This window comes from Lepisma saccharinum, chromosome 7 (assembly GCF_977018435.1).
Source record: "Lepisma saccharinum chromosome 7, izLepSacc3.1, whole genome shotgun sequence".
Classification (NCBI taxonomy): Eukaryota; Metazoa; Arthropoda; class Insecta; order Zygentoma; family Lepismatidae; genus Lepisma; species Lepisma saccharinum.
The window spans coordinates 18,576,171-18,599,963 of record NC_139235.1 but is presented as its reverse complement, the minus strand read 5'-3'; the positions used below and the strand labels follow the sequence as shown (position 1 = coordinate 18,599,963).

The 23,793-nt window shown below is 35.6% G+C and overlaps 1 protein-coding gene across 3 annotated transcripts in view; it reads left to right on the top strand.

Annotated features, from left to right (window-relative positions):
• Eaat2 (Excitatory amino acid transporter 2) overlaps window positions 1-21,429 on the top strand; it is a 151,107-nt gene extending 129,678 nt beyond the window's left edge. For all 3 annotated transcript variants that reach the window (XM_083125048.1, XM_083125049.1, XM_083125047.1), the window contains 6 exons: window positions 782-928; window positions 3,752-3,985; window positions 12,741-12,935; window positions 16,992-17,126; window positions 19,499-19,649; window positions 20,605-21,429. In XM_083125048.1, coding sequence (XP_082981174.1) covers window positions 782-928; window positions 3,752-3,985; window positions 12,741-12,935; window positions 16,992-17,126; window positions 19,499-19,649; window positions 20,605-20,730 — 988 coding nt within the window. In that variant the 3' untranslated portion in view covers window positions 20,731-21,429. The remainder of the gene's footprint in view (window positions 1-781; window positions 929-3,751; window positions 3,986-12,740; window positions 12,936-16,991; window positions 17,127-19,498; window positions 19,650-20,604) is intronic.
• Window positions 21,430-23,793: the final 2,364 nt, after the last annotated feature.

The following is a 23,793-nucleotide window of genomic DNA, read 5'->3' as shown; positions in this document are numbered from 1 at the left end:
TTCAAACTGAATGAAGTAAAAAAAATTAAAGTGACCTCTTTGATATAATATTAATTACTAGATTCATTATTATTTACTTGCACCAGTTTGTTTTCATATTCTACTATTTAAACGAAAGAATAAATGGTTTCACAGTTTTCAAAATTCTAAAAATTAGTTTTGTGTGTGAGATCACAGAACGTAAACACAATGACTGAAATTTCACCCTAACTTTTTAAAGCTTTTTCTTGATGAGGTTTATAAATGTTAATATCAAAACACAGAATAATTGTGCATTTCAGCACACTAAATGTATGAATTCTAAAAATAATGGAATGTCTTAAGAAGTATTTTTGACTTGGTAGGATATCCGCTATGATGTCATAAATAAAACAGTTGTGGTGGATCAAATAGAAAAGTCTTCCCAAGAATATAATAATAATAAATTTGAATAATATTGGTTTATTTTTATTACTTTATAATGGCTGTCTGTTGTTATATATTAATCGTAACCATAATAATCATCATCATTGTTGTTACTACTGTTCTAGTTTTATCAATGGCCTGACCTATAAAAATATCTGGCAACACCCATGTTTGTGCCTAACTATTGTTCGAACTTACAGAAACACAAGCATTGCTAATACAGTCACTTGAAGGTGTAACTGTGTAGTCATAACTGCTTAATTGGCAAAGCCCATAAATAGTTGTCTATTCTGATTAACATGTACAAATAGTATGCACACTTCTCCTGTGTTTTCTCTATTGTTAATAATCAAATGCATACTTTTATTCTTTGCAGGGAAGGCACAAATACACTGGGTATCATCTTCTTCTGTCTTTTGTTTGGAACCCTTCTCGGAACGTTGGGGAAGAAAGCTCAAATAGTCATTGACTTCTTCACGGTCATAGATGAGGTCATCATGAGGATGGTGACCGGAGTTATGTGGTAATTATGTTTGATCCATGGCATGACTTAGTGTGACTTTTCTCCCTAATAAGTTGTTGTCTTCTGGAAATTTATCTAGTTTTGAAGAAGCATGCTGATTTTCTAGACCACAGTGAAATTTGATCCACATGAAATTTCCCTGAATGTCCTACAATAAATTCTACTCTCATCTTTTTTTCTAAGTCTGATAGAAAATAGATTGAAGTAGAATTTCTCATAGGATATTCAGGAGATTTTGTGTGTGGATCAAATTCACTGTGGTGTATATATTTTCATGGTACTATAAGTCTGTTTTCTGTTAAAATACTATAAGTCTGTTTTCTGTTAAAAGTATCTAGCCAATTGTGAATACAATTCCGAACTTTTGTAAAGTTGAATGGATGCTAATAAATCAATCAATCAATCTAGGAGATAGATAAGTTTTCTGAATGATGAGATTTTTTTTTGCCCAAGATAATTTTTTTAAAAAAAACTGCTGAGACAAGCTCATTATTCAGCAGAACCTTTCTTTTCGAGCACTGATAGATAGTACATTGAAGTGATTCATTTGCATTTCATTTTATAGATGCAGGGAGCATACTACATTGTATTTTCCAGTGGCATATTCTGAAAATTTTACCTAGTTTACCGCAACAATTCTTATTTATTATATATTAATTAGATGTAATAGAAATAAAACACCAATGCACACATGCAAGTTAAACAAAAACAGAAGTCTGAAATTTTTTGGACAATTTCTAAGCTCCGCCGTACCAGCTAACTGTAGACCAGCCGAACGAGAACAAGTCTCTGCGCAAGTAGTGATGCGAGATGGCTCCACCAATGAACAGTGAGAGAAACTGGATTGTGTAATGGGCGACGGGAGTTACCAGATTTCCTGAAGGAAATCTGTAAGCGTTGCAAACTTTTGAAAAATATAATACCGAACGCACATGGCAAAGGGACCGTATTTTTGTCTCCAGGTCTGTACAATTGGTTAAGAATTTCTTAGGGAAATATTAGGGATAAAACTGCAAGGGCAAATTTTGACAAGCCGTGCATTTAGCGTACAGACTAAGGTTTGGACCGTATGTCCATACATGTTTGGCCAGGACCGTACAGTTGGCAATGCTGCGCTCTCCACTCAATTTTCCTCCTCTGCCGATATGCATGGCCCTGCTCTACAGTTAGCTGGGACATATTTATGAAAAAAGTTGGAATGCTTTTTCACAGACCAAAGGAACCCATGTCAATTGGCATTCAGTGTGAAGGATTCTTGCAAATGTGAGAGCATAAATACCTAGTTAATATATGTTAACTGCTGATTTCACAATATTATACTTTTTATCTAATCCTTCATGGAAAATAGTTTAAAATAGTTTTCAGGCAAAAGCCATCAAAATAGGAATGATCAGGCTGGCAATTTGCTCTAAAAATTGTTTGTTTCCTAGCCAGGGAATGTAGCTTTTTAAGTTTAAAATACATATCAGGCTATTTCTGAAAGGAAAGAGTTATGTAGGATCTATTTTTTGTTTGTTATATATATTATGATTCTATTCATTCCTTTACTAATCTCCAATAATTTTTAGTGCCTATTTGGTATTTTCTTTGGTCATCTCATGCCTAATTTGGGTTTTAGCATGTATCAGTCCTCAGCCTAGTGATGTAACAGTATCTAGGCATCCATCTTGGTACATTTGAGGAAAAACCTTAGTGTTATCTACGCAAAGCAGCCAACTGATGTTTTAACCCAAGTAGCCACCAGTGGCGGCTGGCCAAGTGCAACAAGTGCAGATGTTTTCACCTAATTTTCAAATTAATATTGACATTTTTCATTTGCTTGTTAAATTAAACTATTTCTCAGCAGAACGTACGCGATAATACTCAAATTACGCCGCTCTGCGCTACGCACGTGAGTTCGTCGAAGAGCAAACCTCGCCAGGGTGCGGAAGACTTAGCCGGTTGTCATGGCAACGGTGACGTCACCTAGCGTTGGCCTTGAACATGGTGTCGCCCTCTACGTGAATCAGTTCTCTCGTCGGAGAAAACATCGCATCCAGTGCTTGTGGCAAAATCTTCGCGTTCTCGCGAGATCTTGTTCCGCGTGTGTGTTTCGCGTTTCCTATCGTGTGTTGTGTTCATGTGTTGAGCTGTGGTTTCTACAATGAACCCAGTAAATGACTTAGTGTGTAATTTGTTGCAGACACCATTTTCCAGATGGACGGATGAAGACAAAAAAGACGTTTAAAATTGGGGGGGGGGGGCACTGGCACTTACTATTTGTTTTCATTGCCTATAAATATACTTCTTCACCTGTTATTTTAGGCACGAGCCGCTACTGGTAGCCACAACCGTTGGTCCAACTGCAGTTTTTACGTGGGAAAGGTTGGGTTTACGTTGGTTGGCAAATTCAAGTTGGTCTTACTTTGGGCCAACAGTTGTTGCCAATGCTTGCCCAACCATGGAAAAGCGAATCTAAATCAGTTTTAGAAACTACTTTATCCTCTTAAGACAACTTTCAAGAGAGTATTGTAAATTCTAGTGTAAAATGAGTGACATGAACAGGGTTTCAATGTTACAGGTAACAATAAATTATATATATCAGAACACAAATCTATCTCTACTTTAGTGTTCAGCACATTGGCCCAATTAGAAACCATACCTTCGGCCAACATTGGAACCATGGCCAAAATTACTGTTGCCCAATGGTATGTTTGTACGTTTGGCCAACCGTTTTCAGTACGGTTGGCCCAACCACTTTTGGTTACTTGGGAAACATCATATGCTAGAAACTTATCAAAGACCAAATCTCTATTCTAATGAATTTCCGCTGTTGTATTTCAGGTTGACCCCCATCGGCGTGAGCAGCGTGATATGTGGAAAGATCCTTTCCGTGAGCAACCTGGGCATAGTGATGAGTCAGTTGGGTTGGTTCATCTTCACCGTCGTTGTCGGTGTCATGTTCTACCAGCTGATCGTGATGCAGGTCATCTACTTCATCTTCATTCGACGGAACCCCTTTCGCTTCTACAGCGGCCTTGTCCAAGCTACCATTACGGCTTTTGCAACTGCTTCAACGTGAGTCCAGCTATTCCCATTTAGCCGTGAAATACCAGTGACCCCACAATACCTGGCTTTCCTTCATCCACAAATATAAAGGAGTTTGAGGTATGCAGTTCTGGGAGATACTCAGAAATCTGGGGATACCTGCTTAACTCGTTACAATGGAAGTGCAAAGTAACTGTAAACTCCATGTTTAGGTTTTTTTTTTATCATCATTGCAATGAATGCTGGGAAGATATTCATTACTTACTTGCTTCGTACTTTTTTTTTCAAATTCTTTCTCTTGTTTTAATATTTCTTTCAGTTTGTCAAAATTCTAAGTAGTTTTGAAACTAAAAAATGAATTGGCATCTGTCTTTCTCAGTTTTCTGCTTTCATTTATTAATTTTTTTTGTTATTTTTTTATGGCATGAGGAGATTTCTTTCAAGATATACACCTGTCTATGCATTTCCGAAAATCCACATATTGACAGTAATAATGAGGAAAACTTTTTTATATAACACAGCAAAAAAACACACTTTCCCCTTGCTTTAACTATATGATGTAATAAATATTCATTCCTGTTACTAACATAAAGGAGAAATATAAAAGAAAATAAGATATTTTCCTAGTCTGTTTCGTTGTCATTCAAATTTGCCACTCTGATTAGTAAAGAAAAATAGTTGGGTGACATAATTACATCGCACAGTCGCAGCTATAAGAGCCCTGCTGACCCTAAAGTGCGGGAGAGAGCAGGGGATATATTGTTGGTTTCAGGCAACAGTCATTAAGGAACATTTGTTGTAACTATTTGTATAGTTTCAAATGGAGCTCACAATGTAAAGAGGCCCATTTTATATATGCATTTCTCCAACTGGGCAAAGTCCAAGCCAGTGTCATTGCAGCTGATATCACTAAACTGGATTCTGCTAATTGTTCACGTAGCTCCTCATTTGTCCTTTTAATGCAAAATCTGTGCCAAGGAAGAAACCTAGAACTCTGTGCATTAAAGATGAAGCATGGATACTGCTCTACTTCATCAGTAGAGAGATAGCAATAAAAGGGCATGTAGCATATTTTACTCACTAAGTAATGAGTTAGTTTCCAGTCTGTTGCTCTGAAGCTAATCACAACCACTTTCAAAATTATACAGTACTACACTCCATTGTGCACCAGCCCTTCTATAGTAGGGGCAAGGCCTGCAAAGTGGCTTTCCTTTGTGCGATGCATAGTCAGTATATAGAGTTCCATTGGCACCGTTTTCTGGCTTTTGTGACTGAAGTCTGCTACAGTTGCTTACAAGTAAGGTCCCCAATTGTCATCACAAAGTTGGAGTTCCCAATGGTGATTGCACAAGAGACCACTTGCACCAAATGTGAGCATGCTAACCGTCCAGCTATGTGGAAGCTCTAATACATAAAATAACGTCATGAAATGTAATATAGGAGCCTTAAAACAATTCAAAAGTCAAGTGGGGAAAAAATACCTTAATCGAGAAATGTACTGCAAGATCAGGTAACAAGTACTGAAAAGATTGAACATGATTTATTATGAGTATAGGCAACATATATATTGGCATTATCATTTTTCCATTAAATATATATATGCAAATCCATAATCATTATATGCTGCGATTCTCCTGGTGTCTTATAGAAGCCTTAGATGTTTTTGAACAAGTTTTAGTCGTAGCCTTTGTCTACAGATGTACTAATTGGTGTTGCACTATAGTTTAAAATGGATTCAGACCAATGAAATAAGTCCTTGTAGATTTCAGCAACCCTTGATTACAACAGCACTAATCACTGTACTGTAGATCTCGGCAACCCTTGATTACAACAGCACTAATCACTACTATCTCGGAGATCCACACTTTGTGCTACTATGGGCAGCTTATCGATCATCTAGAACTGTCTTCATGCCAGCTACTAGATGAAGGCTCAAAATACAATTTGACCAAGATGAGAGAAACCCTCGCTGGTGCTGTATCAAATTTTTAACCCTAAATGAACCAACAGACCGTGGGCGATGCAATCAGCTGTTTACCATGTAATCCTGTACATGCATTTCCAAATTGCATTATTCTTCAACACATTGACATCACATTTATTCGTTATTAAGTGTATTTATTCTAATAAGGGGTAAAACCGTGCTCAATGAAAGAAGGAACGCAATATTTAACATTGTTGAAGTTTTTGACAACGACGAGGAAGCGAGAGGAGAAAACAAATGACTATCCACTTTAGTTTGCAAGTTTTCTGGGGTGGTTCTCATCTTGGTTGAACTGTATGTACATTGCGATGTCTACATGTCCAACACATACGAAGCCACTGGCTTTAAACATTGACACACATGGCATAGTAATCGTCCCTCCCTATACATACAAACGTACACACACAAATACACACACACACACACAGAGTGAAGCAGGTTTGATACAGAGGACTCCGTATCTCCCAGGCTGATTAGTAGAAGTAGGACAAAAGTGTTTCCATCTCCCCTACCTTAACCTGATCTGCACATATTTACCCAGAACACGGGGTATAATAGTGTGCAGACGTAGAAAAATCTGAACTTTTCAACCTACCTTGATATCTTTTGTGCCTACTTCCATGGGTATTAGAATTAAGAGAGGTTTAAGCCAGAATTTAAAGTTTCTTTTAAACTCTCGTCCAATCGTCTTTGTTGTTTAATACAACACAGGAATTTAAATCAATTTATTTCAAAATGCGTACATGTATGAATTCATTATAGCGAACCTGGCTCGAACCTAATAATTAATATTCGTATACATTTTTCTTTTTTAGAATAATAACATCATGGCATTAATTCTGAGGGTTTAAAAATGTTTTTTTAAAAAATAGTAATTCACTCCTTGGGGCACAGTATAACCCAGAACAAAGAAAATCTAGATTGTATTTACAAGGGAATATTTTCAAAATACACATGTATTTATATGCAATAGTAACTTACCCAAGGGGTTGTACAACAATATTTTTTGTCACAATATTTTTTTATAATAATTTCGCCTAAGGATTTGTATCTTTTTTTGTTTGAATACAAAAGGTAAGAGTGTTGCAAAAATACTTATTTTTTACATGAATTAGATATGCTATATTTATTTTGTAACCCCCATTTCCAAACTTCTAAATGAAGGGATTTTCGTTCTGCAGCGGCTTAATTGATTTATCATGTTTTCATTTTACAGGGCAGAAAATGTGTTTATCCATCTCCTATTTTGTGCAACGTCTTTCTTAAGAAATTCTGCAAAAAATGAATATTTTTGCAGCACTCGTAGTGTTATAACCAACCTTACATGCGTGTGTGTATGTGTGCATTTTTTTTAAAAGAAACCAACACATACCTGTCCTTAAGAAAAAGAGAAAACGTGAACTCTGTATTTTGTAATCAAAACAAATATTTCACAGTCCAGAGAATACTATTGCCGTATTTTATATTATTATTTACAATTATAGATACTATTAAAATTGTTGCTTCTGGTCTTTTAAATCAAAATTGCAGATGAACTCGTAATTGTGATAAATATTTGTTTTGGTTCGTAAATTGAGTTCTTTCCTGCTTGCTCTCTCACCCCTTTGTTAAAGCTTGTGGGTGTTTTGTTTTTGCATGCCGCTTTATTTCTGTACTTGTATGCTAATATGGTGGGGAGAAACAATATTGTTTATAATACTCAAACTTATTTTTCATTTAATTTGAGTTGTAACTTTCCTAGCAACATGATTTCAACAAGTGCCCTCGGGCTACTGCTAGGTTAAGTCATCACTTACTTCCAACGTTTCAAGCTCATACATTGCTCTCATCATAATTTCCTGATGATGATAACCTGTTGCACAACAGCCCGTGAGGGCCAAAGCCTATGTACCGACTGCCGGCCTCACTCCCAAAGGTGGTAAATCATCTAACCCGTTACGGCGTGACATTTGGTCAGCATGATGAACCCGCAGTCGGTATTGTAGGTTTCTATGACCGGGCTATGCTGCTCATTTGTAGCTCCCCAATTTCCCATGATGTTGGGTGGCCACTGTCCCCTACACTGGTTGAAATCTCAAGAGAATAGTTGTTATGCTTCTTCCTCGGGAGATTCGAACCTACATGCCTTAGACCCTATGGCCATGGTGCACGGACTGATGATGATAATGAGAGCAATGTATGAACTCAAGACATTGGAAATAAACTTAACCTAGGTTGAGTTGAGTTTGTGTGTTAAGTCCACTTTATGCACAGATAGGCTAATCAAGACTGCATGCACAGCTTAAAGTGTGATCCGAACTACTACGTGCCATCACCGGATAACCGACTTAAACTGGCTAGTAACCAAAGAACATTCGTCTAATTGTTTACATCATGCGGGACTCTTGTGTCCCTCATAACAATTTTTCCAAATGAAAAATAAACTTAATTTATGTATGTAACGTACGTACGTCTTCATGTGAATATAAGCCTGTCGTAAAATTAAAGTAAGCAAAAGTTCCAACACACATCATCTCATTTTTCTGATCCAACTGGGGTCCTTCAAGAATGGAAAAAGCCCTTAATTTAGATTAAATATTTGAAATTTGTTAAAGGGCAAAGAATAATGCATTAACAACCCGTGGCACAACAGCCCATGAGGGCCAGGGCCTACTTAATGACTGCCACATGCTTCAGCAGAGGTGGGCAAACATCATACCAGTTTCGGGGTGATATGTGGGCATCATGACAAACCCCCAGTTGTTGTAGGTTTCAATAACCGGGTTACGCTACTCATAGTAGGTCCCCAATTTCCTCACAATGGTGGGTGGCCACGGATTCCATACACTGACCGAAATCTCGGGATAAAAGTTGTTACGCTTCTCTCCAGGAGACTGGAACCAGCATGCATTCTGTACCCCAAGTGCAAAGCCTGATGCCTTGGACTTCAGGGTCATGGTGTGGGACAGATTACAGAAATGCCATGATCTCGCAACTTCGGCAGTGACTTGGAGGTTTTAACATTTAATTGGTAGAATATAGAGGATAATATTTCCACATGCAACAATCATCTTGCTGGATGCATCAATATTATTTCTTCCTTACCGTAGTGCATGCTTTCTATTGCATTTGGTTTGTCATGTGTGATTGCTACTCTACTGTATAATCGAAGTTCACAAGACTAAACAGCATAATATAACAAGCAGTGGTATCACGAGAAATGTCATTGTAAAAACTCATTCCGCGTGATATTTTTCATTGCAGTGTCACAAAATAGAAGGTTAGACTTGTGAATATTTTAGCCGTTAACTCATTGTTTCACAGGGCAGTTTTGTTATCCCTTTCTAAATCAAATCTCCTATTTTTTGTTCAACGGTGATAACGCTAAGACAACCTCAGCACATCTTGTGCAACTAGATGGCATTTTGATGCAATTATGTTGATTTTGTTACAATATTGGATGACCACAGAGAAATTCGTAGCACAACAGCCATTTTTATGGCCAAGGTCTATAAGTTGTTTTTCATTGGTTGACTTGAGGTCAACACGTCGAGCCCTGTCCGTGCGATTTTCTTGCTTTCTAGACTCAAATCCATTGCCGTTGCTTTCACATTGCTGAAATCTTGGAGCTCTGACCAGGGGTTGAATCTGGAACCACTCTTACTAAGAGGAGGAGTGAAAAACATTCAGTTCTACAGGAGCTGATTTTGCCCATATTTGTTGTAAGAGTAGGATATTTTGTTTATGTTCTGTTCTGTTAAGCTTTAATTAAATGCCGCAAAAATCATTATTGAATCAACAGTTACATTGTGGTCCTTCCTCATTTTTTTTTAAAAAAAAACTGAAACATATAAACATGTAACATTCAAAAATTTTAGGGAGAGTTAAACAACCTCATTAGGACATAAACTTATAAAGAGAATATTTCAGCTCATAAATTAGATGCCGATGTAATGAGAGTTTTTACTTCTGACTTTACACAGTGACAACACGCAGTGCAAAATACTTTTTTCCTTTTTTAAAAAAAAATTGGCTTAATAGTACAATGTCACATGTTCATGTAAATGTTTAAAATTAACAAATTTTCAAAATCAGTGAAAGAAGAAAATATAAAGAAATGTATTGCATTTTAGTGTATGTTAGTACAGTAGTACATTATTTTTACAGTACTACTCAGTTTGGCTTCATTGTAGAACTCTTAAAATATTTCTTATTAGCAGAGTTGGGAAGTACTTGCATTAATAATGGATTACTGTCGTCACAAGAGTAATTGTAATGGTACTTCAGAACTGACAGGTTTATATTGCATGACAAAACATGCTTTGTGGAGTTGTTTTAAACTTTGCAAGTAAACTAGCACTGGAGTAATGTGCATCACAGAGAAAAGATATGATGTAATTATGCAAACAGTAAAATACTGTGACAAAGAGACCATAACATTACTTTTGGAAGCAAAGTAACTGGAATACGTTACTTTTTGCAGGAACTTGCCCAACTCTGCTTATTTGCTTGCAATCATCATAGGACATTATCCTTTTTCTATCTTTTTTACATCGTATATATTAAATCACTAAGTTGAGAGGCAACCCCTTCTCTCTTCTTCAATCATTGTCACTTGTTTCTGACTTCGGAGACTAGAATCCGCTACTTCTTTCCAAGTAGCTCTCAAACTGTCCTCACAATGCTGGGTCAGTGCTGAAATTCTGGGAGCTCCACTAGGAATCGCACCAAAGGTGATAGTGCTAACAATCTGGCTACACGGTGGCTCTTCTCTTTTCTTCAGGTGAACAAATTTATTTTTTGTCATTGAATCTGTGATTTTACTACAAATCCGATGTTCTAGCCAATTCATAGGTATAGAAAAGACGACAAGATGCCCTCTCGAAATGTACTTATAAACTGAAAGTAAAAAGATAGACAATGAATAATATCCAATTGAGACTACAGACTAATAATAAAAAGCCATTGTCACTAACATTAGGACAAGTAAGGCCTTTGTCAACAGATTTTTGCAGTCCTGTATGTTTGTGACAAAGTCAGTTTAATATATTCAGAACATGAGATATTGTAAACACAATTTTCCATGAACAGCACATATAATGCACATAACTGTAGAATTAAGATGCAGTATACCTGCTATTCCATTTTAGTTTCCAATATCTTTACACAACTTGTTCTGAAAGTTTTGCCTAAAGGATGTAGAAAAAGCTTCCATTTCATGCTGTGCACATACAACGGAAGCGGCGCATGGAATAAGATGTATATTGGATCTTAATTGTATAGTTTGTAAACACACTTTTTTTTAACACTAACTTCGGAATGTTTTTTATAGGTGTTGATTGGATTAAATTTGCTTGCACTGGGTCGATGAACAATTGCTTGTTGTATTTTTTTTAATTTAATAGGCTTCTGACTCTTAGTGGTGTGTGAACTGTTGTGGGTGTGAGCGTGAGAGACTTTTTTTCTCTTTTTTTTTCGTTTAGTGCTTCCATGTGACAAGGCTTTTTTTTACTGATACTTGCCAATGTGACCTGTTTGTGATGGAAATAATGCGTTTTCCCTTGCCTTTCCAGAGTGAAAACAATTTATAATTTGTAGAACAAAAAAATACTTGCAGGAAGTAGAAAAAAATGAATGACAGGTTTACTAGGCAAGCTGATCCTTAATGCAGATCCAGATGCTAAAACCTTATGGTTTGTGGCGTGCATTGCCATGAATAGCTGATGTGGTAAGTAGTGTTTCATTTCACTTCTGTTTCAGGTCTGTGTTGCAGAGAGGTGTTGGGGAAAACATATGCATAGTCATTTCTCACATTTTCATAATTCAAGTGCTGTTCCCACTTCATTGAGTTCAGATCCCTGCCTCCCTTTAGGCAATTTCCCCTTTGTATCACCTATTTTTTTTAGGCAATCTTCCCCCCTGTGTACCATCCTGTTCATTCCTTTGGGCATTGCAAATGCAATACAAGGACTGCTACCGGTCGGACTAGTCAGGACGATAAGGTGGGATGGGAAGGGGAGTTTCTTGATCACACCCCTCCTTTACGTAGTATTTCCACAAACTTTTTGTGTACGAGGAGCAGCGCATGTTAAAATGTGTACAAGCTCAAAGTAACTTCGTAATTGCTATAATGTATTGTACAAGGTACGTAGCTATTAAGGTTATGTAAGCATGTCCACCACTCTATCTTTCTCTCTCTTCACTTCAGAACGCTAAACTTTTGTCCCACGGTGTCTGCAATCATCCATCATCAAATTGTTTCTCAGACCCATTTCACAGTTCTTGTTAGATCTGTGAACTGATTGTATGTTCCGATATGGTCTTCTTGAAGCATTTTTTACTTGTTTCATTTCTTCTGAGGAACACTATCGACTAAAAACATTGTTCATATCACAATCCTCCATATTTTTTTAAAAAAGAGCTACTGCATATAGTTTCTGCAGAGCAGCTTTTAAGTTGAGAATATTCATGTGTTTTCGCATGCCTACTTTCTTTTGTTGCTTAATCTCTTATCTTTTTCAGACCAGGAGCTGGCAAAGTGTGATCCTAAAAGAAGATGCCACGAAGGTTGTTTTTGTTCTACTTTTTTTTTTGCTGTACATGATATTTATTACTTTTAGTACTTGAAATACTTTTATGTTCACTTAATGAAGTAGAGCGTAGTAGTAATTTAGAGAAACATCGGCAGGTAGGCCAGTTTGGGCTTGAGGGATTTATATGATCGTGTTGGGATAAGGTTTAACCCTTTTAGCCCAAGCTTTTCAACACTGTACATCTCCTAATATACATTTTTTTCTTCTACCTTTTTCTGTCTGAATATAGTGCAGCGACGTTGCCGGTCACTTTCCGCTGTATGGACGACAAAGTGAAAGTTGACCCACGGATATCAAGATTTGTGCTTCCAATCGGTGCCACGGTCAATATGGATGGAACTGCCATGTTCGTGAGCATAGCGTCGATATTCATTGCACAGATGAACGAGATCCCTCTTGGATTTGGAGAAATAGCAACAGTTTGGTGAGTTTTTTGTGTGTGTGTGTGTGTGTGTGTGCGCGCTTGTTCATATCAGTATGCAAGAACGTAGGAGATTCTTCACTTAGAGCAGAACAAGTTTCTATCTAATAATTCTTGAATCTTTCCTGGCGGCAAATGATGAAGAGGTTTTCTCTTGATATCAACCAGCTGAATTCTGGATAGGCTTCCAAACTTTCGAGAGTTAACGTCACTCTCATCTTAGCTCCCGAAAGGTCGGAAGCCCATCTGGAAATCACCTGGTTGATATCCCAAGAAAAACTCTTAAAGTTTCTATCTAGTTGGTTTCAGTACAACCCATTTATTTGTACTCTTATCACATCTTGGTGGTACAGCCCAGAAAGGCCATGGGTGCTGCCGCTAGAATCTCCAGTCCATGCGAACTGTCTTCCAGTTTCTAGCTCTAACTGCACAGACATCCCTCTAATGCAGCGATTCCCAAAGCCCCCATGATGCTTTCCATGAAAAATCCCTCGTTACACCTTCATATTTGCAAAGTCACACCAGCATTGTAGTTGTAGTTTCCAGCATCTCGAGTCCCTGCCTCAAGTTGACAGGCAAAAGAAAGTGGGACCTATCATATCACCGCCGAAAGTGTGAGGTCACCATGGCATTTTTTAAGTGCAATGATTTAGCTTCTGAAATAATAAACTGCCGCAAAGCGACATTTCCCTGATGCTGTTCTTTGATGCTAGATTGTTAGAATGTATAACATGTGATTGCACCACAACATTTACTCCAGTTTCTTACCGTTCTTCAGTTCATTTTGCGTTGGTCGATTTGGGGGAAGTGTCGAATTGTAAGTCCGCACACATGGTGGTGTTGAACAATAGCCATGGATCGGTGGCTCAAGATTGGAACCTAATCATTTTTTTTTATTTTTTTTTACTAGGTGCCTAGAATGTTGGAAACACTAAAAGTGTACATATCGAGTTAGCTAAAAACAACATACGTAATTCCATAATCTTATTGGCTGTAAAAATAAAATTTTGCTCTGGTGGGCAGAGTAAAAAAAATGTTGGGGCTCCACAACCTTGTCTGTGAGCGAAAACGGCTCCGCAGTTTGGAAAGTTTTGTCATCCCCGCTGGCTAGATACAGACTAAAAGGATCAGTTCTCCCCAAACAAGCCTTGGTGGCTTATAATGTACCTAAGGGAGCTTTCAGATTGAAGTGACTTAGACTGGGCTGTTTTCTTACTAGCATTCACATCACCTTGGTTTGTTGACCATGCAAACACAGTGAATCCTTTTTTAAATGCCAGAAGGGTCCGTGTCACGTGTTGCTTCTTACTCTGATGTGAAACTCCCTGTAGCATTTGGCCGCTTGTCACTTTCGTCTGAAAGATTACTAAATATTATTGGCGACTGAAGCTTTGCATGTGTTTTGGTCCGGATTTCACAAGGACAATGTCATTTGCTAATTTGTATTTTCCTTAATTTGCATATCTACCACTTTGGCTAATTGCAATGATGAATATGAATGGTGACTGGATGAAATTGTTGTTGCAGACAGTTGTATGACTGAAAGGCAGCGTAGAATAAATTCTCAGCATGTTGAGGTATCAGACTGGAATTTTCCCCTCCCAAGTGTAATTGTTTGGATTTGTCAATGCCACTCTGTGATTATCCACCCCCTCCAAATTTCCTAAACATCCCCTAAAATTTTTCAGTTGCCCAATTTACGATCATTTTGGCTCAAAATTTACTCTAAATATGAACATATACCCCAAAATGGAAAATTCTCTGTAAGCCCCTGCTACTGCTGGCTCCCTTTCAAACTCTCCTATACCCTCTTTTGTTATCCAGCATTTTCTTGAATTTAAATGGCTTGAATATATAATTAACATGCAAAGAAAATAAAGCTAGAGTATTTACTGTACAAAATGAACCTAAATTAATTTCTACAAGAAACGTTTTGCATAAATATTTAAATGACATTGAAAGCCAGGGTGTTTGAAAGTTTGCATAAGCAATACTCGAAGTGGGGGACATGCAATATCCTCCAGTGGAGAAAAAAATCATAAAGCATCCCCCCCTCCAGTATGACAATAAAAATAATACATTGTCATAACATCATATGAAAATAGTTAGGCTAAGTCCAAAGTTCCACATTTGTGCAGTATTTATAATAATTTAGTCATATGATTACTCAAAATTTATTCATATAATGCAATTAAATGTCTGAAATTATTATTTAAACTAATTTTATTAAATATGATGTTTAAAAAAGCCAATTTGTATATAATGACAAAATTATCAAATTGTGCAATATGTTGAATTCATTTTCATAACAGTTATTTTTGACTGACAAAATGAAAAACAAATATTTTAAATCATATGTGTTCTTTCAGACAAGAAAGATATGATACATTCAAATTTATAATTAAATTTATTGAAATTATGTACATTTGCATTGTCATCAAGGTTTATATACAAAGGTCAACTCTTTAAAATTGTTCAATGTATAATATGATGTCATGCTTGGTATTTTGTATCAACATTCAAAAAATGGTAATTGTAATCATTAGATAAGTATATTGTGATATACATAGTAAAATAGCTGTAACAGAGCAAATATGTACATTTACTAAACAAACATTCAAGGTGTTAAGCAGTTATGGACAAAAATATAAAACAAAAACAATTGAAGATAACTCATACTAAAAAATCTGGCTTGAACTAGTTGCTCTAATACTAGTTGTCTGTGACTTAAAAAGGAGATCTCAGGATGTAAAAAAGATAAGTACAGATTTAGCAATATGGAATGGTGATATATTTGTACAATAATTGTTACTTTTAAAGCATTAAACTGGGCAATGTTATAATAACTTGGATGTTTAAGTTATATAGAAGCCTTTTATGACTCGAATGAACTTTGAATATGATATAATGATATAAAGATTCGAAAGTTGTGGAATGACACTGATATGTATAAGAGATGCCATGTTGAATTGGAAGCAGTGAAGAGGTATCTGTTTTCATCTTCCTTAATGGGCAGGCTTGTAAAGTGACAGTTCCTCAAATGAGTGCTTTGAGGAAGGTCGCATAGAGTGACACTTATATGTTCTACGTTTGGAGGTGATTTGATCAGATGATGAATTTCGAAAACTGAAGCTCAGAATTGTAGATACAAAGACTTGCTTTATCCTGGAAGGAGATAACAAAGATATATTTTTTTTTTATGTATAGCATTGATATCTTATAAATGTTCTTGTAAACATATTCATAATTTGATGCTGTTGTAATTTTTGTTGTTTCTAGTTTTTATTTTCTATTTTTATCAATATAATAATTATAAAGTTATCAGTATATGTAAATTTAAATTTCCTTTTCAATATAGCACCATAGCTACCTATTGTGCTGATACTGAGTTTGAATTATACTGACAAAGTCGTTATACCAGTTAGGAATTTCCATCTCAAACACTGACAATCAGCGTAAATTGAAAGATAAATATTACAGAAGCAGTTGAAAAAAAATTAAAACAAAGAACAAGTGATTTCATTGTGTTTGAAATCAGGGTTGTTAATGGTAATGTAAATTCAATTCCAGTCCAGGAGAGAAAATCAGCAAGCATAAATGGGTTCTGGGCCGTAAAGAACCTTTTTATCTGTAAAGTCTTTCAATCTGGTCCAGAAACCTTTTTTTCGGATCAATTTAAATACTGCCCAGGAATCTTTTTTTCCGGATAAATTTAAATATGGTCCAGGAACTTTTTTTTCCAGATCAATTTAAATCCGGTCCAGGAACCTTTATTTCCAGGTCAATTTAAATTTGGTCCAAGTTCCTAATTGAAATGAAACAATTATGCAATTTGGACCAAATTTAAATTGTGCTAGAAGAATGTTCTGGTCATGTTGCAGAACCAAATAGAACCCATTAGAATTTATGGGTTACTGAATCTTTCAACAACCCTGTTTGAAATTATATTTTCTGACTACTTTCAAATAAATTGTCTTAACAAGTGGCTTATCATCCATCGAATTTTCTTCAGTACGGTTAATTTCTGTATAATGTCAATATTTCCTTTGTTTTTTACAGCCTGACATCTACGGCAGCAAGTATTGCATCCGCAAGTGTTCCAAGTGCTGCCCTTGTATTGATGCTCATCGTATTAACAGCCATTGATGCTCCTATCCAAGATGTATCCTTGCTCTTCGCCGTCGATTGGTTTGTGTAAGTTATATTCTCTTATCCTATCTGGTACCATTTACGAATTCACTTGTTCTTGTCCCAAGATATCATGGCTTTTTCTATTTTTACCATAATCCCTTTCCTGTTTGCGTGTTTCTTCTACCTAAATGTTGATTCTATGACAAAATATTAAGCTTTAAGTGCATAGCACAAATTCAGTGTTTGAATTAAAGTATTAAACTATTTTGCTGCTTGTTTTGTGCAGGGCTTTTTACACAACTTATTTTAACTTTTTCAGTCAGAATTTTAGATAAGGTGATATTTCCCTGTATACGTAGAAGGGTGCAAAATGACCCAATACTTTTAATTCAGTCAATCAATCAATCAAACTATTTTGCTTGGGGACATAGGTGGTTCACTTGCTTTCAGGTTGGTTCACCAGATGTCACTTGGGCTCATATTCATTTCTTCTTATATTTTTTTATTATAAGTTACTGTTAGTTACTTTTTTTTAAAGGTAGCACAATTAAGATTACCATTACTTCTGCACTTATGTAATCTAGATTTTCTATAACTAGTACAACATACGTTCCATTTACGAATTACAAGCAAGGTGTTCTTTACTTCAATGATGACCATCTAAAATTAACACTAATTTTTATTAATGTACAGTATTTAAATATGTGAACATAGAGTTAACAAAATTCGAAGTGCACTCTTAAACTTTAAAAAATTACGTGATTCAAACATTTCCTCACAACATGTAACATTTAGAAGTATCTATGATGTTTAAGTTTCCCGAAATATTATGGTCAGCTTTTAATAATAATATTTATTTAATATGAATTGTTTGATTGATTGAGTTGGTGTTTTTATGTCCATTTTATGCAAAGAAAGGCTAATCGAGACTGGACCTACAGTTTAAAGTGGGATCCGAAACAGGGACCCCTTGATTACAAGGCAGCGACGCTACCACTGCACCATCGGGGAGGCCCATGTATTGTTTGTTATTGGTAGTTGCCCAGTGACCATATGGAAAGTAAATCAGCTCAGTAAAGACCTGGTAAGTTTATTGGTTTAGGGCGTTCAGAAAAATATGGATCGTATTTGATTTTGGCAATGAAGTTGTCAATTTTAATAATTATAAAGCAGTATTATTAACATTTAAGAACTTTATAACAAAACTCAAATGTATGATCCATCCATGTTTTTCTGAACATCCTAAAACAACAAACTGTTACCAGGTTTATTTATACATACTCTCGATAACAATGCTACATGTAATCTGATGTGACTTTGAGGGGTGTTAGGTTAATTGTATAAGAGCGGCGAGCACAGTCCAGCCTTGTGTGCAGTAACATGCAACCATATGATGCGAACATCACATGCTTATCTAATATTTTCCCCACCTCAGATACTATACGTCCTCATTTTTCATGTACCATAGTTTGTTGATATTGATTTTTCTTTTATGTCATCATATTTTCATTAGTTTTGTAATTTGAGGTAGTCTAGGTCCCATTCACCCCAAATTATTGGGACTCTCCTGTACACAACAGTTCCTTTTCACATATTATCAAGACAATGATTGGACTGTTACCAAAATTCTGCTAGGCAACTGCCATTAATATTCAACTTTTATAAAATAACTATAACAAGCATTTTAAAACTATAACAATAGCATTTGAGGAAATTTATGAACATCTTTTTATTTACTTCTTACTGGTTCTTACAAGCTAATATAATACTAACGATAAAAATTATAAGCATAATTTTTAGAAACTGTAATTTTGTCTATTACTGTTGAAACAAATAAAAAGTAACAGAATACTCATATCCAAAATTAACTACGGTAGTTACCAGAGGTAGAAAAATACAGGGCAGGTGCCAAAAAAATTTCACCTTTTAAATTCAGTTATAGAAATTATAGTTTTTTAATATTTCAAGTTGTTGTACAGAAATTTAAATTACCTTTTTATAAACAAAAATAGCAAGTACAGATGTGTTTTAATGTTTGTGTATTTTCTGTATCACATGTATCATTAAATCAGAATAATAAACATGCAATTATAAATGTTCACTGTTGCTAGTCAAATTTTAAAATATGCGGCAATGTGGTAGAGTTGTCCACACATAAGAATGTTTTGCATAGTTATTCATGCTGTTACCGGTAGAGCCTTCTTTAGGAAGGGCACTATGGCACAAGAATAAATTACTTTTAATCCAATCTTGTATTAATTAATAAATTATTCATGGCTTTCTTAGCCCGTATTTGAAAAAAAAAAAAAACAGGCTGACTCTTGAGAAAAGGATGCTGGCGCCTTAATTATTTTTTGTCTATCCCTGCTAATTACTGTTACAAATAACTTCACTACATCCAAACACTGGTTTATTATTATTATTATTCATTGTAGAGATCGAGTCCGCACAACCAACAACATGCTGGGAGATTGTTACGCTGCAGCAATTGTGGAACATTTCTCCAAGAGGGAACTTCAGGCTATGGACGCTGAGATGATGGCTACACACATCACGAAAGATGTTGAGCAGGCACTTTTGAAAGAGGTACGATTGATTGGCAAATAACTTTACTTTTAGCTGCCACTGCACAATGGAAAATTGGTTGAGACTTCTTTTGTTTCAGTAATCACACTATTTTTTCACCATATTATTTCTAGAGATGACCAAATCCGGATATCAGACACACTGATATCTGAATGTGCGCATCATCTGGACAGTTTTATCATTTATCCGTTTTTACGGGTTATCCACATATTCTTTTATTCATCATGTTCGTATTTCACTGTATGGAGTTTCTTCAAATCTTTCATCAAATCTGTACTATCCAGATTATGCAGATATTACCTAGATAGCAAGGTTGACTTACCTCAAATTCACATTAAATTTGCAATGCAAGTCACATGAACTTGCAGGAAATTTTCAGAGCAAGTCTGCAAATTTGCAGCAAATTAAAAGCATACTTCAACATTTGAAATTGCAGCAAGTTGTAACTGTAACCTGCAGCTAACTTGCACAACAAGTCTCAAGGCTTGCTGCAAGTTAACATGAAACTTGCAAGGCAGGATATTCGGATTATGCAGTGTATTATAATATCCTATAGGATTATCCAGATATCCAAATTACCTGGATATTTGGATATCCGAATTATCCAGATATTTGCATATCCAGGTTATCTGTTGTATCCAAAACAGATATCGGATAATTTGAAATCTGGATTCGTGGCCATCCATAATTCCATATAGATTTAAGTTGGCATTAGATTCAGGTGCTGCGCAGTAATGAATGCATAATCTGGGTTATTTCTGCACCATCTGAAGCAGAATCCAAATTCTTAACACTGTGTTTTGTAACAAAATTTGTTCAGTTCCGTGAATTCATGCGAACGATACAAACATGATTTTTTTATTTTTTTTAACATGCGACTGTCAAACATTATGATTAGTGCACTGGCATATTCCCCACTGGTCAATCCTTGTTAATTGATCTTTTCTTGAAACAGGAATCAAATGGCGTTGGCTACATTCCTCAGATCCTTAGGAAAGAGTCTGAATGCAAATCAACGGAACCGGAAGTGATCGTCGTCGAGGCCACGGTCATGAGTAATTGCAATGGGGTGAAGAAGTGAGTACAGGGAGTGGTAAAATTAATGCTGTGATACATACAAGGACTGGTCCTTTAGAACATCCTTTTTTATATAGAAAAAAGGCTGAGGGGAAATGAATTTCCAATAACAAAGAAAGACTCTGAACGATGGAATGTCACAAAACACTACCATCATTGTCGCCATCGAGAAGGAATTACGAGAGAGAAAGAAACAAACGGGTAGTTCTCTGTGTAGGTGTCAGTTCAACAATGCTTATAAATGTGTATGTATATTGTGAACAGGTATACAGAGTTTATTCCAATAGTTTCTGCCATTAGATCTATCCACACCCTCAGTACTTAACAAATTTATTATATTTTAGTTGTGTTTTTAAGTAGCTGTCATAAGTAGTATTGCAACTGCAAAACAAATTGTTAAAACACAGCATTTTATCCATAAAAATATTTTTTTTAATGTATTACCTTTCTAAAGATGTGTGGAAATTTGTGTTAAATCCTGGATTAAGTTAATGAATTTGAAGAATTTTTATGAATTCTTGAAGGTAAAACATTATACTTTCTAATGCTTTAAAAAGCGTTGCTTCACATGTTCTATATTACAGATTTTATTGGATATTTGTTTTATAACTTGTTCTTTTTTCATATTTTTATTTTTATCATGTGATTTTCACAGAAAAAGGTATTGAAGTATGTTTTATTCAAAGTCCACTGTATGCAATGAGGCTAATCGAAAATGCACTGTTTTTTCAATCTGTTTCCTCAGTTTCAACTTCAGTATGAACCATCAACATTAACATTCAGCTACTATGTAGCAGTAGTCCTTCAAACACAAAAGGAAATAAATAGTAGAAAATAGGAAGGTTTCTATTTTAGGAGAATAATACAAGGTTTTGTGAGGAATATATGAATACAAGTACAAGTATTTACAGTTTTAATATAGTTCTGATACAGTGTAATGTGTGAAAAAATAAATAAATATATATATATATATATATATATATATATATATATATATATATATATATATATATATATATAGCAGCAACAAGGCAACATAATATTACAGTATTCTTGCAACAATTCAAGCTCTTTGTTGCAACATGAACAAGTTTTTCTTTCCTTATTGAAATTAATGCATTCTTAGCACAGGAGATATTAAATCCCCTTTCTTTTGTTACAAAAAAAGTACAAATTTAACTGAATTTCAATGATGCCATGGAGGAGTTTTGAAAATAGTCACTGACACACCATCACGCTTCATGTTGGCAGATTTTTTAAAAAAATCACTAAAATATGAGATGAGACTGTGTAGTAGAGAGACTGTTAATCTCTGTACCTGCACTGTGAAGATAATATAACACTAAAAGTTGCCTTGATAATATGGAAATGTTTACGACAGGGTATTACATTCAAACACTGAAAGAAAAAAAGTGTGAAGAATTATACAAGGGTTTAACTTCAGGGAATTCCGCAGGGAAAAACAAGTTGTCAAGGGGTTGGAAATGGACTGAATGAGGAAGCCAATCGGAAACTATCATGTTCAAAGTCATTCTGTCTGTGTAGCGAAGTATGATAAGCACCGTCCTGTTATAGGTATAACTGTAACTCCCCCGTTTGCTCACATAAGCGTATCTAGTATTATCCATGTGTGAGTGTGTATAATTTTGATGTTCGAATCAAAAAGTAGATTTTTAACGAGGACCAATTCTCCTAGTCCACTTTACACAGAACCATTTCAGATTTCGTTGATGGGGTCTTTCTTGCATTTTGCCAGTATTATCTCATAATGCGTAATCTTGAACTGACAATAATGATATGAAAAAAAAGTGTGTGGCGTTAGATATACACGTTGTTCGTCTTAAATGTGTCAGTATTGACTGAACATGCTTTGTGCTGAAATGGCTGTGTTTAGGACTAGTGATTACATTGTTAGTTGTTCTGTCTTGTAGTTAATGTCTCTCGGTCATCTCATAATAGGATTGCCACTTGCAAACTGACATAACTATCCCAATCTTGACCCTCAACTATTTCATTGTCTTAGAATTCCAATTCTGCTAAATACGATTCACCCTTCAATTTATGAAAAATTTTGTCACTTTTTCTAAAAAAAAAAAAAATTCTTGTAATACATTTGCAGGACAATTTGGTAAATTTTCATCTATCTCATACAACAGAGTACTCCTCTCTCTCTCTCTCTCATCTCTTCCCATCATATCCTTCTTCCTATTGTATATTGTTTCATTTATATATTGTTTGAGCTTATAATTATATCTTTCTTTGTTGTCCCAACAAATTTCTCCGTGCCATATAGATGGGGGTGGGGGGAGATAGAATTTCACAGTGGAGGTGATGTGATCAGCTCAATGATCCAGTCTTCTCTACAGAGTTGTCACCAAGTATCCATTGATGAGGTGTTGAATGAGTCCCAGGCAGTATTTTACCCACAACCCAATTTATAGTCATTTTGGTGATAAATTTACCCTTTTAATCCCCCAGAAAATGACCTCACACTTCCCAAATGGAAAATTATGACCCCAGGGTGCTAATACAGTTACATTAATGGAAAAAAATCCCACCCGAGAACAGTCATCAGGAGATTAAACCTGGGTCTGCCGAATGGTAATCTGCCACCCTACCATCTGGAACAGTGTGTTGTATATTGCTTCACTTCAAACTTAACCTTTTAGCACACTTTCTTTTCTTTGGAACCTTTTTACTTTTTTCCCTGCTACTTTTTGTTTCTTCATTTCAACAGATTCCTTTATTTATCATATTTCATATACTAAAACTGAACACTAGGACAGCATCCCTTTGAGTAGCATCCCTTTGAGTCAAAGAATACTAAGCTCCTTTCACGGTGACCGATATGTAGCTCATGCATGGAATCCCATCATTGTTGTCAGACTTTCTAGACCGGAACCTGCTACTATTTCACATATTCGTGCTGAAAATATTTGTTAATATCAGCAATAAAAGTGGTGGATGCTATCCCCTAGCTAAGTAAATTGTCATAAAGCATCCCTGCTAAGTAAATTGTCATAAAGCATCCCTGCTAAGTAAATTGTCATAAAGCATCCCTGCTAAG